The sequence below is a fragment of the Anas platyrhynchos genome, chromosome 4 (assembly GCF_047663525.1).
Source record: "Anas platyrhynchos isolate ZD024472 breed Pekin duck chromosome 4, IASCAAS_PekinDuck_T2T, whole genome shotgun sequence".
NCBI classification, from domain to species: domain Eukaryota; kingdom Metazoa; phylum Chordata; class Aves; order Anseriformes; family Anatidae; genus Anas; species Anas platyrhynchos.
Window position 1 is genome coordinate 57,119,580 of NC_092590.1, and position 18,058 is coordinate 57,137,637.

The 18,058-nt window shown below is 33.9% G+C and overlaps 1 protein-coding gene across 4 annotated transcripts in view; it reads left to right on the forward strand.

Moving 5' to 3' along the window:
- Positions 1-18,058, forward strand: part of ARAP2 (ArfGAP with RhoGAP domain, ankyrin repeat and PH domain 2) — a 127,597-nt gene that overhangs the window by 59,150 nt on the left and 50,389 nt on the right. For all 4 annotated transcript variants that reach the window (XR_011809211.1, XM_027457266.3, XM_038178433.2 and 1 more), the window contains exons 13-19: positions 538-720; positions 2,828-3,002; positions 4,692-4,826; positions 8,939-9,083; positions 11,411-11,513; positions 12,158-12,356; positions 14,351-14,414. Coding sequence is in view for 3 of the 4 variants with exons in the window: in XM_027457266.3 (XP_027313067.2) it covers positions 538-720; positions 2,828-3,002; positions 4,692-4,826; positions 8,939-9,083; positions 11,411-11,513; positions 12,158-12,356; positions 14,351-14,414 (1,004 nt within the window). In the remaining variant the exon portion in view is untranslated. The remainder of the gene's footprint in view (positions 1-537; positions 721-2,827; positions 3,003-4,691; positions 4,827-8,938; positions 9,084-11,410; positions 11,514-12,157; positions 12,357-14,350; positions 14,415-18,058) is intronic.

The window sequence follows — 18,058 nt, forward strand, 5'->3', positions numbered from 1 at the left end:
TGGGAGGTAACTGTACTTTTGTGTCATTCAAAATATTCATTGGTTTTGAGAACCATGTGTACCAAGCATTTCTCCAAGCACCTGTGTTTTGGGGAAAAAAAATGGAGATGCTTCTGGACAGCAGTCATGATGGGCAGTATTCATTGAAGGGAAAGAAAGGGAAACGAACTCCTCACTACCAGGTTAGGTGCTTGGGGTGTTTAAAAGTGTTGCTGAAGGGGAAGGTTGAGTCGTCACTGTTTTCTTTAAAAGAAATGCTAACATTCTCTAAAATTCTACTGCTATTTTCTTGTGTTTATTTGAAGTCTTGTAGCTGGTTAGCTTTGTAAAGCTTAGTAGCTATTGCTGAAAATCACGACTACAGGCTTTAACTGTGGTCATCTATAAATGAATAATATTGACTGAGTAAGGTTTCCTGCAGGCAATTATCTCTTTGTAAAACTTTTTTTTCTCCACACTTAGCAACTGAAAACAATTCAGGGGTTAGCCTGATATCCTTCATGATATTTTGTTTGTTTTCTCTTGCACTTCATCCAGCTCTTTATCATCATTGGAAATAAGAGGGCAAACAGTTTTTGGGCAGGAAATCTTCCTCCAGATGAAGAACTACACATGGATGCCCCAGCAGAAAAAAGGATTGCGTTCATTACACAAAAATACAAAGAGGGAAAATTCAGAAAAGCACCTTTTCTCTACAAAACCAAGGAACAATTGAATAAGGTAATACTATAGAATGGGTAAGCCCTTGCTGTAACTTTTGTATTGAATTGTATTTGTGTGCATTTTGGTCATCTCATTAAACTGGTGAGAAACAAACTGAAAATCCTGAGTGGTGGGTTTTGCAGCTCTGAATGAAGCCTTTGCTTCATTCATGATTTTTCAATCCATGATTTCTTAGTTCTAGATTTTCTAATTTGTTTGTGGAAGGTTATGGCACCTATATGGTGCCTATAATAAATAGTCCAGAGCTATCAATAAATACAGATCTTTGTTTTCAAATGCACGCTCCATAGACAAAAATTCTCATTTGTCTTTTTTATATTCCTTCTCAGTATGTTTTGGATATATGTCTAACGTCGAACATTCCAGAGTTCCATGATAGGTGATTACATTATCAGCAGTGAAAAGTAGCTAATGCACACTTTCATAATAGCTTGTAGTTAACTGGAAATGAAACAAGCTAGAATAAACAAAATGATGAAAACTGAGTTCTAATGTTTCCTTTTGCACAAATAACAGAAACAAATTGTCTACAGTTATAAAGTAGAAAATGCTAATTATAATTGCTAATTATAATTATCAAATTCTGCATAGCTTTGATATCTGTTTGACTGACTTATGCTGTCTGCTGATTTCAGAGTCGTGACTTTTTAGGGTTTTTGAATATAGAGGGGTTTAAATGCATATACTTTATAAAGTTAGTCTATTCAATTGCATATTAGTGAAATTATCTCAAAGGATATGCAAAGATTGTGGTGGGGTGGTAACATTTAAGTTATTGTGCTTTGAAGTAGTAGGTTTCAGTGGTTATTTTCCAAAAAAATTGAAGTGTTCTTCACATGTTAGAGGTTGCATGTGAGTTATACACATGAGAAGTAAAAACAAAGGCATTTAAAAATATTGTCTCTTTTAAAATAGTTCTAACCATCTTTATACTTCGAATTTGGATTTTCTACATTCCCATATGACTTTCTGATTCTGTTGGGATCAGGACACATTTTTAGGCTTTATGGACACATTTAGGCTTTATGTCTCTTTGCAAAATAAAACACTTAAATATCTTTTTTTTTTTCTTTTAATTTTATTGTTAACAGTTAATTTTATACTATAACTGCTGACTACAGGAAATGCAATAGTCCTTTGTGGTTTACGAGCTTGATTTTTCTGAACTCTTCTGGTACAGAGGTGTCTGTCAATTAATGATTTAACTACTAGGAAGTAATATCAGATGTAATGATCAAATTCTCTATAGAGACATGATATTACCATGTAATAAGTGGTCATTGCCAAGTAATTATAAAACTTCTACTGAACTATCTGCCTTACCGGTTTTTGCATACTGGATGCACGTGTGTTTATTAGAGCAGCTGAATTTTAGTACTTCTCTTGTGTTGAGCAACCTCTGTATTTATTATTTCAGAAAAGCTGATCCATTAACTAAATAATGTAAAATTATCAGATAGATTGCTGAAATTACATAGGTACTTCTAATTTTAAAATTTTCGAACCACATTTTGGAAGAAAATTATTTACATTTGTCTTCGTGCATAGGAAGATGAAAGGGACCTGAATTTCTAAAATGCATTGAGATCTTTAAATCTCAAGGAAGATTATGAAGTATAAAGGTACCCTAAACAATAGTTGCCTCGCTGGCTGTGAACATGACTTTGAAAAACTACCTATGAATTCCAGGCTGTTTCCTAATAAGAGTTAAAGGATTAAATCTTGTCTCTTTGGTTGAACTTCTGAGGTCTGGAATAATTATTTTTTTTCTTCAGTAGTGTGCTGTGTGAAGGGAAATGAAGGAGGGATTTTTCATGTAGATACCCAGTTGCAGGACAGCTTATTGCTTTAATTAATGTTAACATGCAGATACAAAATGTGTGGCAGCAAAATCTTGCAGGGTTTGGGTTGGTGACTTTTTTTTCCTTGTTGCTCCTTCTTCATAGTTTCAGACCATAATTCATGATTCCTGCTGCTTCCCAGTGGTTATGGCCTTTAAAAATGTAGGGGAACTATATCAGAGGTGAAAGGATTTGCATTTACAAGGACTTGCTACCAAAAACTTTCTAATTTAAACAGACTTGTTATTTTCCCTCTTCATAAGGCGCTGTGTGCTGCTGTAGTTAAACAAGATGTTCTAGAAACTCTGATGCTGCTGTTCAGTGGGGCTGATGTGATGTGCGCTACTGGCGATCCTGTTTACAGTACTCCATACTTACTAGCCAAGAAAGCTGGACAAAGACTGCAAATGGAATTCCTATACCATAATAAGTTTTCAGGTAGGATATACCTGCTTTATTTTGATCTTCTAATTTCTTATTGAGTGAAATGAAAGGCATTAACTGTATTTTATCAGACACTATGTGTAGTTGTGCAAGTTACTTGCATTTTACTTGGACTTCAAGTTTATTTCTTCAAAAAATAATTAAAAAGCTTGTGATGATATACCCTCATAACGTTGTTTTGTAACACAGAAGAAAAGCATCATCTGCTTTGCCTCTACTGTCAGGCTTTTACCAGAAAAATGGGTACATACAGTTAATCATATATCTAAAGTATTTCTCAGGGGCTTTGCTTTTTGATTACAAACTATTTAAATTGATATCTACCTTGACCGTTAAAAATAGTACCTATCTAGTACTATAGGTACCTATAGGTACCTATCTGTTGTCACAAGTTCTCCTCCTAAAATAAAACCTCAAACCAATCCCAGCATACTACCCTTTTTCAGATCACAACTGTGCATCATAGACTTTGGCCCTGAAAGTCAAAAGGCCTGGTCTCAATTTATCACTGTTTCCAGGCGCTTGAAAAGGCTGTTCTTTTAAAAAAAAAAAAAAAAAAAAAAAAAAAAAAATATATATATATATATATATATATATATATATATATGTATATATATATATATATATATATATATGTGTGTGTATATATATATATATATATGTATATATGCATACACACACAAATAGTAATTATAATAATAAAAATATACATGTATATAAAATATATGCAATTAGAAAATTATGGAGTATGGATGTACCTGAACTTTTCTTCTTAAAAAGGAAAAAAGGCTCTCTGGCATCTGAAGCAGTCTGGGAATGATGAAACTTCACGCACAGATTTACACTGGAAGAAATTATCAATGCTAATCCAGCCAGCATTGTGGATATGCTTATGCAACTCAGCAAAGTAACACTTGATAGGCTGAACACAATTTTTTTTTTTTTTTTTATTTTAGTCGGAAACTCTGGAATGATATAGAGTTTCCCAGAGCAAATGCAGTGCCTTAAGTTTTGCCTAAGCACTTCTTTGTCACAAATGACAGGCATCAGATCCTGGGATGTTGAGCTCAATCACTGTGCAGACAAGCAGCTGTGGTGGTTTTATGGTTTGTGTTGTTTGGTTTATTTTGCTAGTTATGCTGTGAAATAGTCCTAAGGCTGTAGAAGGAAGTTTGCTTGTCTTGGCTCTGTCTTTTCCACTTGCAGCTTTCCAGCCAACGCAGCACTGCTGTGTGTTGGAGCTGGTGTTTGTTCCTTCTTTTCAGAGAAAATAGGGGGTCATGGCAGGTTCACAGTGATCCTCTGAAATCCTTCTGCCGCCAGAGTTTGTGGTAAACTTCTAGATAAGCCCTAAAGAGAAACACTTCCCTTCTGTTTAAGTATATTGCAATAAGGGATGAAAATAAAAACATAGTACACTAGAAAACCACATTTAGGTTACGTTGGCAAGCAGTGGTAGAAAATGGCAATGTAATAACCAATGTAAAACAGCAGGTTTTGGTGAACATGTGACAATAATTGTAAAAATAGATCAATAATGTGTATCTGTGCTATAGGAAAGGTTTTAGAGAGCAGCTATGTATCTGTAAATACTGCAGATGCAGTAAGAAGGATGTGGAGAAGCAGTTATACCCTATAGTAGAGGAAGTTTTATATGTTACTTACTACTTTGTCTTTTAATAGATTTCCCAAGCTATGATATCTGTCTTGAAAGTGGCTTCTCTGAAGATTCTTCACATTCCACCTTTCTTTGTGAATTTTTATACAAAGTTTCTTCTAATACTACCAAGCTTCTTACAGAGAAGAAATTAAAAGAAGGTATTTCAGTTTTACTTCATACATTTGAATAATACATGAATATGTATGGTATGGATGAATTTGGTTCTTTTTAACTTCTTACATTACTTTTTAAAAGATAAATTGTCTCGTTTGATTCTGTAGACCTCTTTCAGATTAAGAAAATCCCGATTGTCTTGATCTCTTTATTCGGTGGTTGACAGAAGAAGGAAATTAAACTACTTATTATTCAGTTAACAAAAATGATAAATAAAAAACATATACAAATATTTCTCATTTTAATTGTAATTAGGCAGATGCTGCTAGCTGCCAAACGTAGCTTCCATTTGAAATCATTATCTTTCTGAAACCATTTTAACACTGACTTCCCAGAGTCCAAATTGATAATGCCTGAGATATTGCTCAAGCTTGCAAATGTATTTAAAATGGACACGTCTAACAATTTTACAACAAATTAAGCATTGCGTGGTAAAAATGTTTGTATTATCGCAGTAGAAATCATCAGCAGTCATTCTACTAGGATTTTTGAGAGGTTGTCAGATAAATTTATTTTTTTCTCTTTTCCTGTATTTTCTTCTATCTAAACAAAAAAGGTAGATTTTTAAAGTATGAGCTGGTTTGTAGTTAAATTGATAGCTAAGAAAATCTTGATACAGCATCCTGTGTCATTGACAAACGTTTATTTTGTATGATGATGTTTATATTCTGGTGGTATGTCTTTAAGATCCTTAATGGAGATCGAAGCATGCACATAACTCCCATTTAAATGCACTTCTAAGGTATCTGTGTTATTGTAGATCCTAATAGTCAAAAACATTGAGTGATCATCAGAACTAATTCTGAATTGTAAGCATTTCCCAGCAATGATGCAGCTGTTAACAAAGACCTGGGCAGAGCCCTGGACTGCGGCTGGACAGGACTTCTTTGCTGATTGTTCTAAAACTGTTCTGAGCTTACTCAGGAAAGACAGGAATAACCACAAACCTCTTGTTATAAGTGCAGGCCTTGTATTCTGTGCTGTGGATATATATATAATGTATTTATACATATGCATGCACACACACACATATATAATCATTTTTAAATGTATTTCTAAAAACTCAAGACCCTGCTGAGGGAAGTAGAGAGCAGATACAAGGTAATACTGCTGTTGTCTCATCTAACATCTTCTAATTCTATTTTATTAGAAATGCAGTTTAAATTTGTAAGTAGATATAGATTGAAGAGTTAACTTTAAATGCTCACAGAATGCCTTCTGCCGTGCTTTTTTGGAAGGTGTGGTGGGCGTACAGCTTTACAAGTGTATAGGAAGATGTGTTTACCTGTCCTAAACCATTTGCAGTTTTAGTAGACAGATCAGGGAGGAAAATGTAATAATGACATCCTTTTAGTATAGTTAAAAAAAAAAAAAAAATATATATATATATATATAAAAATGCAATTTTGAATTAGAATCTGTTCTTACCTGAGGACTGTGTCTACTGTGCCATGTGTAAGAAGTAAAAAACAAAAGGTTTTTTATTACAATTTAAAATATGTAAACTTTTTTCTTCCTATATTTTTTCCTATATCAAGAACTGTTTTCTACCTTATATCTCACTAACATGAAATAATATGGGGATACTCACACTGCAGATAGTTGGGAATTGATTGTATCATGTATGTGTATACAAAATATTTTATATTATTTAATAATTTAATATCATTTTTATGTATGAAATAAACAGTAAGAAAGAAAAACTATCTTCATCAAATAATTTAATGGTTCCCATACCAATGTGTGGGAGATACAGTTTCAGTTCCCTCCTTGGCCTGTAAAGATTCAAGTAAGAAGATTTACCTGAAACAAAGTGATCTACCTTTTCAGTGCTAGAGGAAAGAAAGGAACCCTTTGGGTGAAGTAGTTGGGACTTGCTGCTGAGTTCTCATTGAACCAGAGAGGGAGCACTGGTACCTAACAGGGGATTGGAGCACTCGTCAAAATTCTGGGTCCTGCCCCCAAATTATATTGGATTTTTCTTACACTGATTTTTATTTTTTATTGACATTTATGCTTTGAGCCAGAGTCCAGTTCATCTCTCTAACTACTAAGCTACTGTTTAAATTCTTCCTTGGTGTTAAAAATTTCTTCTGAGGCACTTGTCAGCTTTGTCAAGGGCTGAATATTTAAGTGCTCTGTTTGCAATCAGAGAAAACTGGTATTCCTTTGTGGGCTGAGCTCCAATTGCAAAAGGAAACCAAAGAAATCACTCAGTGCTGTGAATTGAATCCAGGTTTTATAAAAGCCAGGTACAGCATCTGGAAACACAGTATAGTTTTTTACTATGTGGGTTTCAGTGCAGGAGAGAGTAAACCAACTTTTTGTATCCTTGTTACAGTGCTATCCGTGGTTTCAGCAGGGGTGCACAACTTCTGGGGAAAGTTATTGTTAGTTAACAGCTGTTGATGATCAGCAGGAAGAAAGCTCAAACATTGTTGCTATTCCAAAGCAATATATCAAAAAAAAATAATAATAAAGGTTAGTGATTTGGCCTGAGTTGAATTTTTCTCTTTCTGTTTTTAATGTAGAAGTTTGTACAGAGCCCTGTTTAAAAATCATAGTGTTCCAAAATTATCCTTGAGAGTTGAACAGTTCATTCAATATTGAGGCAGTGAGCTATTTTGTAGAATGGGCATACTTTAGCGAAGGGAATGATGGAAGGCTAGGGGGTCAAAAAATCCTGAACAATCAAACCCAGTTTTGTAAACCTATACATCTTCAAATACTCAAACTTATGTACACTTCAGTATTTAAAGTGTGTATTTACAATATAGGTAGAAAGCATGATATTCAATAAATACTAAGAAAATAGTGCCCAAAACATGTATGACTCAGTGAATAACAGATAAACTAATTGGATGAAATATCAGACAACATATCAAGTATTGGTTAATTAGAACTGTAGTTTATTTTTTTTATTTATTCATGATTTTTTTTCTTTTCTATTTTACCAAATTAGCACAAATAGGTTACTGGAATACGTGTACCTCTTCAGAGGTCTTATTACTGTAGAAATTAACAGTATTTTTGCTTAGGTCCCGCTTCTTTAGTGTTGAGAATAGATGCACCTCAAGTTATATTCTAAGAACTAGATGTTGCCTTGAATGAATTAATATACAGAGTAGAAAGCAGTCATTAATATTCTATTTCATATGCTGTATTCGTAGTTCAGGTTCACAAGAAGTAGTAAACACTTACACTCAAATATGCTGAATAAGGCTTTTAAGTTGTTCTGCAGATTTCTTTTTAAGATACACCTTGTGTAATTTTTTTAAGAAAAGTATAAGTGGCAATTTCTGGATCCTCTAATATACCTAGTTCAAAGTTATGTGAAGATAGAATTCTTAAGTAGGTAATTTAACCATTGCTCTGCATCTGTGTTGTTACATGTTGAACGTTTGTATGAGCATTAGCATTCTGCGAACTGCCGTGTTGCTTAAATGAATTTACTCTTGCCAGTTACACGTGAGAATAGCAACAGCAGAGATTTCCAACTCATTCTTATGTGAATGTGCCATCCTGCTATAGTTGTAGCTACTACCTGTCTATTGTGTTTCCTCTTATTTAGCCTAGTATCTAGGCATACATTCTGTACAATTTCACTACTGTGCGACTCTTGGACCTGCAGTAGGAGAGAATTGAGCTCAGCTGCTGAAGTACCTTGAAAGGATTGTCTGTTCTTCAATTTGATATCTTACTCTATCTTGGTAGTGTATTTTCTGAAGTATTTTAACAATGTTAATTAATGTAACTTCTGATAGTGGTTTCTTTTGTTATCCTTGTAGTGTACAATGGATGTAAGTTTTAACATGTATGACACTTGAAATTTTATAGTATAGTATTTCAAAATATATAACTTAAATATAACTTAAAATATAAAACTTAAACTACCATATGCTAGAATTCCTATAGGCTAAATAGAATCAACACAGAATTTGAATTCCTGGCCCACTGAAGTTCGTGGGACTGAGATATCATCATACATGTACTCCCGTCGTAATAGAGCTATATATATTTTGAGGCAAATTCTACAGAAAGAGGCAATTTTTTTTATTAAACCAACTGACTTTTTTTATTATTTCTTTATTCACAGATTGCAACAAAAGATGGTGCACTTTGGAAAGTGGCTTTCTGAGCTACTATGAAAATGATAAAACGACAACTCCTAATGGTATGCTTGACATCAGCGAAGTTATCTGTCTTGTAGTGCACAAGTCAGACTTCTTTTTAAATAGAGGGTAGGTTCCAAAATTAATAATTCAGTAAATAAACGCAGGTATTTCAAAGATGCTGTTTTCCGTGCTTTTCACTTTGTTCTTGAATTTTGAACGTGCAATTTAGAGAGAAAAAACTAAAAGGAAGCTTGAAGTTATATTGACTTCAAGAAATAAGTGCTAAGTAGTATTTGTTTATTTTTTATAGTGATGTAATGAAAATGTTAGGGTAATTTAAAAGGGCAACATAAATTAGATATGTCTCTTTCTTATTAAAACTGTAATGCATATTCTCAGTGCTTAAAAGGTTACACGATGATAAATTGAACAATTAGTGCTCATTTTTCTTTCTGGGATTGACCTATGCCTCAAGCCAAAACTTTTGCTTTGTTTCTTTCTGATAATGCTGCAGTTCTCCACAATTCTTTCAGTTTTAGTCACAGATCTATCAGCCTTGTAAACCCATTTGTTGTTCTGTAGTTGAGGGCAGCAATTTAACTATTGAACGTGAAGTTCCTTTGAAGATAACTTTTTTGGTGGTCTTGTTTTTCTTTTACAACTCTTGCATATTCCATTCATACATTTAAAAACATTACACAGATTCAGAGTTGCGATCAATGATCATGATTGATCAAGGCAACATGTTTGTTGAAGCTAATGCTTTAATTTGTACTTAGGATCTGTCGTAAATGCCATAATACTTTTTAAATTTGTGTGTGTGTAAAATAACAAGATCTCTCTATCGTATGATACAGCAGTGTTTAGAACTATACTGCAGAAGTGTCTGCAACAAAAGCATTCTATTCAGAAAGTTTCTAGAAATGATAATGGGAAGGAAGGACCTTAGCTACTACAGAGATAGTGTGTGCATAGGGGAAAGATCGTGAAAAATGATTATGCCTCAACATGCTATGCCTCAAAATTGCAATGGAAGTAGTCATCAGTACTCTGTTGTAGCATAGCTTTGTGGTATCTGGGGGGGAGTGGGGTGGAGGGGGGGCATGCTACTTTATTTTTCCATAATGTGATCTAATATATTTCTTGCTATACGTGCAAATGGTTCCACTTCAGGGTAATGCCTAAATAAAAAAACTTGTTGGCAAAATACTTCATTTTTAGGGAATGACTAATCTCCTAATGTGCTTTATCTGAGACAGGGAAGCTTCTCTTGAAACTACTCGAAGTTATTTTGTTACCTGAGATATTTTGTATACGTTCTGTCCTTAAAATGACTATTTTACTAGTCAGAGTCAAGTACTTACATATCATTTACAAAGCATCATTGCAAATGGAAGAATTGATCTATGGTCAGTTCTCCAGATTCAGACAAACCTCAATCTCCAGTATTGAAAGGGAAAAGCGTACTCCATTTGTTTGGTTTTTAGGGGGAAAGGTCACAAAGGAAATCATGCTAAAAAATTTAGCACCATTAACCGTAACTTACGTGTTAAAAACTGAGTCCAACGACTTTCCAAATTCCACCACAGTTTCAAATGGTTTTCTTTCTCTTCTTTTAACTATACTTACTATTTGGCAGTTAAAATGGAAAAGCAAGATCCAACCATTTTAAATAGTGATTGTTTTTTTTTCTTTGCTTGTTTTTAATTTTTATTGAGAGTTACAGCAACTTCAAACAGTAGTCATAAACATGACAGAACCAAACTCTTCTTGGTGGTGGCAGGTGGTACAATGACTGGTAGCAGCTACATCCCAGGAGGTTCAGGCAGGGTGATAGGAAAAGCCTCGTCATTAGAAGGGTGGTGGTCAAGAGAAACAGGAAAGTCTCCATCCCTGAATTTTTTCAAGACTTGGCTAGATGAAACCATTGCTGGTCTGATTTATGGTTAGTGATAGTCCTGCTTGTAGCAAGAGATTAGACCAAATGGCACCTAGTAGACCCTTTCAACCAACATTTTGTATGATTCTGTGATAACTTATTTGCAACTTCATATTCAGTTTATTGATCTACTTATATTAAATGTGCACAAATAATTTTGAATACATCATGACAATATACTTGCTGAGATCACGTGGAATTTAAAAAGCAAAAAAAAATTTCCTCTGGTTTTTAATGACTATATTTAAGCATTTTTGTTAATTTTAGAGCTACTGAAAAAGATTGTTATTCGGTAGCCTCTAAATATTTTTTTGACCTGAGAAGCACTCTAGATCATGTTGTGTTATAAAATATTCTGTTATTAGCTGAGTTGTACATGTAAGATCAGAGGAGAAATTGATTCCATTCCATATGTATGAACTAATGTAATAGGAACTAGGGAGAAATTGAACTTGTGTGTGTCTACTGTTATGAAGACTAAACACAGCTGCCTTTTTCCTTCTGCTTGCTTCAGGGACGTCTTTACCTTTGAAATCTATTTAATGTCAGAACGTGTTTTTCTGTTTGGAGCTGAAACTGCATATTCACAAAGAAAATGGACTTGGGCGATAGCTAAGGTAATACTGATAATTATCTTTTCCAGGCCAGGAGGGCCAGGAGCCTTTGCACAAAGAATAAAGTTTCATTGTTAGCTTAAAGTCCTCTGAGAAGCCATTCTTGATGAACAGTGGTCTGTCTTGTGTGTGGTGGTTTCTTGTGCAGCAGGAAGAAGTAACTTCTGTGATTTAATGTTTGAAACAAGATAATACAGTAAAATGGAAAAGGAATTGAAACATTTTAATGCTGACTTTAAGAATATCTTAAAGGTGCACTGGTGTGGTATGCACCATATGAATTTATTTCAGTTAAGTTGTTTGTGCTTGCCATTCTATTCTTTTGTTTGCTGAAACACAACTCATAAAGCAGTACAGTATTTGATACAGTACCAAATATTAACAGTCACATTACTACTTAAATGTAGTTTAAAAAGCAAAAATATTTGAATTGTGGAGTGTGAATGGAAAAAATGTGCTGTATCTGTTTTTATAGTTTAAAGTTAATGTATATATAGTTTTATGAATGATAAACCCAACAGTCTTGTTTCTTTAATGCAGCTTTCATCATTCAAGCTTCTAGTTTTGCAATGTCTATTTTTTTTTTGGGGGGGTGTGGGGGGAGAGGGTTTTTTTCTACATCTGACTCACCCTGTTTTGCTTGGTAGCATTTTGTTCCCCCTGTGGCTGAATGCTTACTAGAGAGAGACTGTGACCTGATTGGCCAACTGTACTACAAGGATTGCCATAGCCTGGATCAGTGGAGAAAAGGCTGGTTTGCTATAGAGAAGTCAAGCCTTTACTTTTGTCTTGAAATGGAGAATGCTCAAGAAGATTCCATATATCTAAGGAGGCTGCAAGAACTAAGTAAGAATTTTGGTTAAAATTTAGAATTCAGGAAATGTTCTACTGTTAAAGACATTTCTCTTACATTTTAAAATCATGAACGTTAGGGAGCTCACCAAACAATCCTTTGCATGAGTCAGGTGCAACTCTCATCTAAATATGGTGTTGGTGAAGTTTGGTCTTGGATTTTTATTTTTTATTTTTTCTCCTACTTAGTGGCATATGCTGGAGAGGTTCATGGGTTCATAATGAATGAAGACAGTTTTTGTTCCAGTTGCAGCAGTATCTTTCTTACAGCAGTACAGAGTTGAATAATAACGTATGACCTTTTGGGATTGTCTCATATTTTTGACACTGCAGACTTGCTAACTGCAGAACATCTTCTTGAGATGATTGACAGGCCTAGTTTTAAAATACTTGAATACACTGGAAAAATATAATTCTCTTGGTGCACTATTTCAGACTAATAGACTTTTCCTTTTTTTTGGAGACTAAAAATATTCTTTGTTCAATATCATGACATAGAAAAGATTATATTTATACAAATGGTCTCCTATGACCATTTTTATATCAATATCTGCAATTGTTTTGAATCCTCTTTAAGTGTATCTGCCTTAGTTCCTTTTAGGGAAACAACAAGGGAACATTGTTTCCTGTGTTCTGTGAGAAAGTAAAAATAAACTAGCATTTTATATTAAACTAACATAGACAAGGAAGCTAATTTAGGTTTTTCTTGATGATACTCTTTGCGAATACTGTCAAATTGTGGACTTTTGAAGGAACTTGCCTAAATACCATTTGACTTCTACTGTTTATTTACTGCCACCCTATTTTTGCTAACTACATTCGATTAACTACATGGTGATCTTTAATCAGGAATACTCTTTTAGCTGTCTTTTTCAACTAGCGAATGTTCTTTAAAATCTCGATTCAGAAGTAAAAGGCAGTAAAAGAATTATTTCTGTTATTACTTTTGGTCTTACCCTTAAAATCATATGAACAACCAAATCTGCATGTATCTCAAATATAGAAACAGCACAAATACTTAGCTTTGGGTAGAAGATCCTTTTTGCTTGTGTTTTTACTATTAGGCAATAGTAGTATAACAGTTATTATTCCTGGAAAAATTATATACTGATACTCTTTTCTCTGATTTTCTCTGATTTCTGTTTTCCCCAAAATAAAGCTTCTCTGCTGTTAAGAAGGCTGTCTTGTGTAACTGAAACATGCAAAATAATAAATTGTCAGTAGGAATAGTCATTTATCTTCTCGATATTTGACTTATTAAATGTAAATAAGGACAGGAGTGTGATAAAATTATGCGACATACACCAGAATGTCTGTTGAACTTCACTGATGTTTAGGACTTTACTGTCTCAGGATTAATTGAGATAAAATGTGGATAAAATCTAAACATTGAAAGGATTTTTGAAGCCTTTACAAAGTTTTGACTTAATTTACCCTCTTTAGTATAGTGCATTGTGATATAGTTTCACAAGAACTGTTATGGAAAACTACCCAGATATATTGTCTCTATTATGTATATCTTAGGTTTTTTACAGGGCACAGAAGTGGTTTTTATTTATTTTAGTAGAAACAGCATAAAATTATGTGGAAAAAGGGTGGCAGTGATCTCCACAATGTACTTGAATTTTCTGTAAGATACGTTACTGTAAATACTTGCAGCTAGTAGTATGCAAATCAAAGGATTCAAAAATCCCTTTTACTTTTGAATTGTGTCCTATAAAACTCATCTTTAACAAGTTTTAATTTTAGTACAAGTATGTATTCACATTAAAAAGTACTTCTTTAACCCTTATAATTTTCTGCATTGCTTTTTCCTGTAAATTTGATGGTATTATCATCTTTTGTGGAATATTGCTCCTATTATCAAGCAGCATTCTATATTTGAAATATTTAAGAATTTGATGCTCCTTTTGTCACTGAAGATCATTTTGAAAATGTCTGTGTATACATTCGTATATCATCTGAATGTTTGTGTGCTTTGTTTTCAGCAATCAGTAGTGTGATGCAAAATGGAGAAAAAATAGATGTTCTTCTTCTTGTTGAAAAAGGAAGGTAAGTTTCCCATCTGAATAAAGCTTTGATCTACTTTTATATTGATGTCTTAAAATTCTTGAGGATCAGTCATGGAGCTTTTTCCCTTGCAGTTGCTAGAGAGAGTAAATTTAAAGACTTTTTAAATGAGGGAAAGGCTTTGTGTATTAATTAAGTTTTATGCCCATGTCAGGAAGTGCTAACAAATACTGCTTCATTAAATGCAGTTTTCCTACTGAGAAAATTATTCCCATTCAGATTAGTTTGCCAGTAATGGTGTCTTCAAAAGGACCTAACTTTTTTTACCATGTAAAAAGGGGTACTCTGGAGCATTTGTAAAGAAGGGGGTAACTCTTTGGAGAATTTATCACTACTTTTTTTTTTTTTGTGTGCTCTCATGCTTAAATCTGTGCAGGTCAGAATCAAGCAGTATGTGTGAGTCCCCTGGTTAGTCTTATTGTAATGCATGATCTCACTTAGCAGCATGTTAGCCAGAAAAAACATACTTGAGAGGTAAATATGATCTGTCTGCCTCCAAGTAGGTCTTAGTATTCTGCTGAGATAACTCTATCAAATATTGTGATATGGGATGCTGAAACTTGAAGTGAAGTGCAGTATTTCACTTTATATATGAAGTATCATACGAACCCATCATATACAGATACTAATTTAAAGCTGGAAGTTATTGAAAATAATTCTTATTTTGTACTAGATGTTCTTATTTCATAGATGTATTGCAAGCATTTGTGTAGGAAATGGTGCATTGTTTACACAGTCTTTTGAACAGTTGATAATAGGTTATTAAAGGAAGATTGCTTGCCTCTCTGTTGAGGAAACACGAAAATCAGATGCCTTTGACATCTATTCAGAATGAGAGAAACTTGATGGAGAAACTCATTGTAAATTGTGTGTTCTGAATTTTAATTCCTTCTAAGACACTGTTTAAGTTTCAGAATTCAGTAAATAAATCAGAAACAAACACTTTTTCCTAGTTGATGCATCTTTTCTCTCTAAGAAGCGCTTTGAAAGATTCTGCATTGAGCTACACAAGCCAACTAGGGAACCTGAGGTGTCCTACTCTCAAGGTTCAGTCCAACAGATGAATACAAACCATGTACCTGATATTAGTGCTGAGCAAAACTTCAAGCTCCAGGAGAGGTTTTATTATTTCTTTCATTGTAATATTTCTGTCAAGTGAGGATAGGTTTTCCCTGAACTCTTCTAATGGAAATTGAAGATATTTGAAAATAATTTCAACAAGGGCACTGACTGATTTATGGTGACTATGAATATGTTGAATTTTTCTTCACTGAAATCTTCCCTAAAAATATAAATGTGTAACGTTATCTTAACCATTAAAAGCCATGTGGTATATGAGCATTAATATACTAATTCTTATTTAGGATATTGTTCCAAAATATCCATGTGTTCATCACAGTTGCATGATATTGCATCCTCTAGTGATGAGAAATTTAATGGATGTGGGTGGGATGTGACTAAGTATCAAATCACCTTTATCTTCAGATTCATTTTTTAATATAAAAAGAAAATCAGCAATCCTTGTACCACTTCAAACCCTAGGTAAATTAGTTAATATCTCTGAGAAGTCAATGTCATCTAAATAATGTATCATAGTTCCTAGGTTTTTCTGGTTTTGTCTGTTATTTTATATCAGTGATCCTCTAATGCAAAGTTTGGCATAGATAGTTTCTTTTAAGTGATAACTCTATATACTGAGCTATTGACAATTCTCACGTTGATTTGTTAGTCTCTTAAACCTAGGATGAATGACAAAATCTCAAAAATCGTTATGTCAAGAATGAATATAAAAACAAAATAAGTTGTTTTTCCAGAATTAAGAAGAGTTAGAAAATGGAGGGGAAAAAATACACAACTTCTCTTGCTTACAGAAGTAAAAGTTGATGTCTTAACATATATTGCTGCATTTTATTAGAAGAAATTATGAAAGTCCTTTGAGAATTTTCATACTGAAGCTCATACTGTTCTTCTGTTGCTTTTGTTACTGATTTCACTGTCTAACTTCCCATTTATTACAAATCCTCATGCATTTTTTTCCCAAGTATCAGTCATTGGGTTGATTAATTAGAGATCATGCATTGTGTATCATTCACCTTTTTATTTGACCATTTTCTGTTGGTTACTGTAGGCAAAAGGATAACTTGTAACAGACTTCTCATTTAGGAGTGATTGCATACCAAAATAACTGGTTACAGAACCATATAATTTCCAAGTCTTACTGCTGAAATAACTGTAGTATCATAAATCTAATAAATAAAACTTAAATAAAATAAAATACTTAGCAGTACAGTTATGCTTTTGTTAAAATCATGGGGTACATATGTTGATTTGATCCATAACTACTTGTAGGCAGATTTTATTATTGATTTGGTACTGCAAGGTGTAGATGATGTCAGTTGCTCTTCCCCTATCCACCAGTGCTGTGACTCCACCACAGCAGAAGGCCACCCGATTTGTCAGGTTCACTCTCTGCCGTTAGTGAAGTCATGTTGGCTGTCACCAATCACCTCCTTATTTTCCATGTGCCATAGTATAGTTTACAGGAGGCTCTGCTCCATGATCTTTCTAGGCGCTAGGTGAGACTGACTTGATCTTACACTGAAAATAACTGTATACAGTCATTTTAAAATATATATTTAGTATATGTAACTTACTGCTAATTCTCCAGTGCCATACCTCAAGGAAAACCAGTTGTGCAGACAGATGCTTTATATTTTTTCCTGTGATCTCTTAAGCTCACTTAGGTGTGAGTGTTTTCAGATCATAATCTGATCCATGCAATGGTGTTTGTTTTTTTTTCCTGTTACAATTCTCTTGTAGTTAGCTTTCTTACTGTACATAATGAATCTTCCCTTCAAACTGGCATAATTTATGTTGATGGTTCCATAATTAGATTGTTTTCTTTGACTATAGCAATAAGAATAAAATGCAATTATGAGCACAAAATTCTAAAACCCAGAAATAATCTAAACATAAGACTCAGATGAGTTAAATGACTTGTGCTTTTAGTATTATGTCCTAGATATAAGGCCCTTAATATCCTTTAAAGAAATATTTGCTGGCAATTGCTATATATCTCTAATTATTATTGAAACTGCCATGGTTTAGTTGCAATTTGATTATTCTTACATAATTTGATTGCAGTGCATACCATTTTAGTACATGTAGATTTGCTTGAAATATGCAAATGATTCAGGTGTACTTCAAAGTTGCCTGAGGGCCCTGGGCTGTGCTATCTGTTTCTCAGCCTTTCTCCCTGCAATTCTACGTGGAATCACGTAATATCACTGCTTTCCCAATGCAGAGCTCTGCAACAAAGAATACTGACATAGCTAACACCAGTGGACTTTGCAGGATATGCCAATTAAGATGGGCCTGAAGATCAGCCAGCAACCTTTGCACTGTTGCGGATGAAGTGTGCTCATGTATTATTTTTTTTTTCTGTCTTGTTACCAGTGCAGGAAGAAGTGATGGAAGTCCATGATAAAGTTGAAAAGATAACAGTAGCTGCTTTGATGTTGAGAGTAGCTGGTCTTTGACTCCTGCAACCATTTGTGCCAATTTAGTTCCCTCAATTCACTGAGATTTGTGAAATCTGTATTGCTGGGATTTCTTGTTTGTTTGCT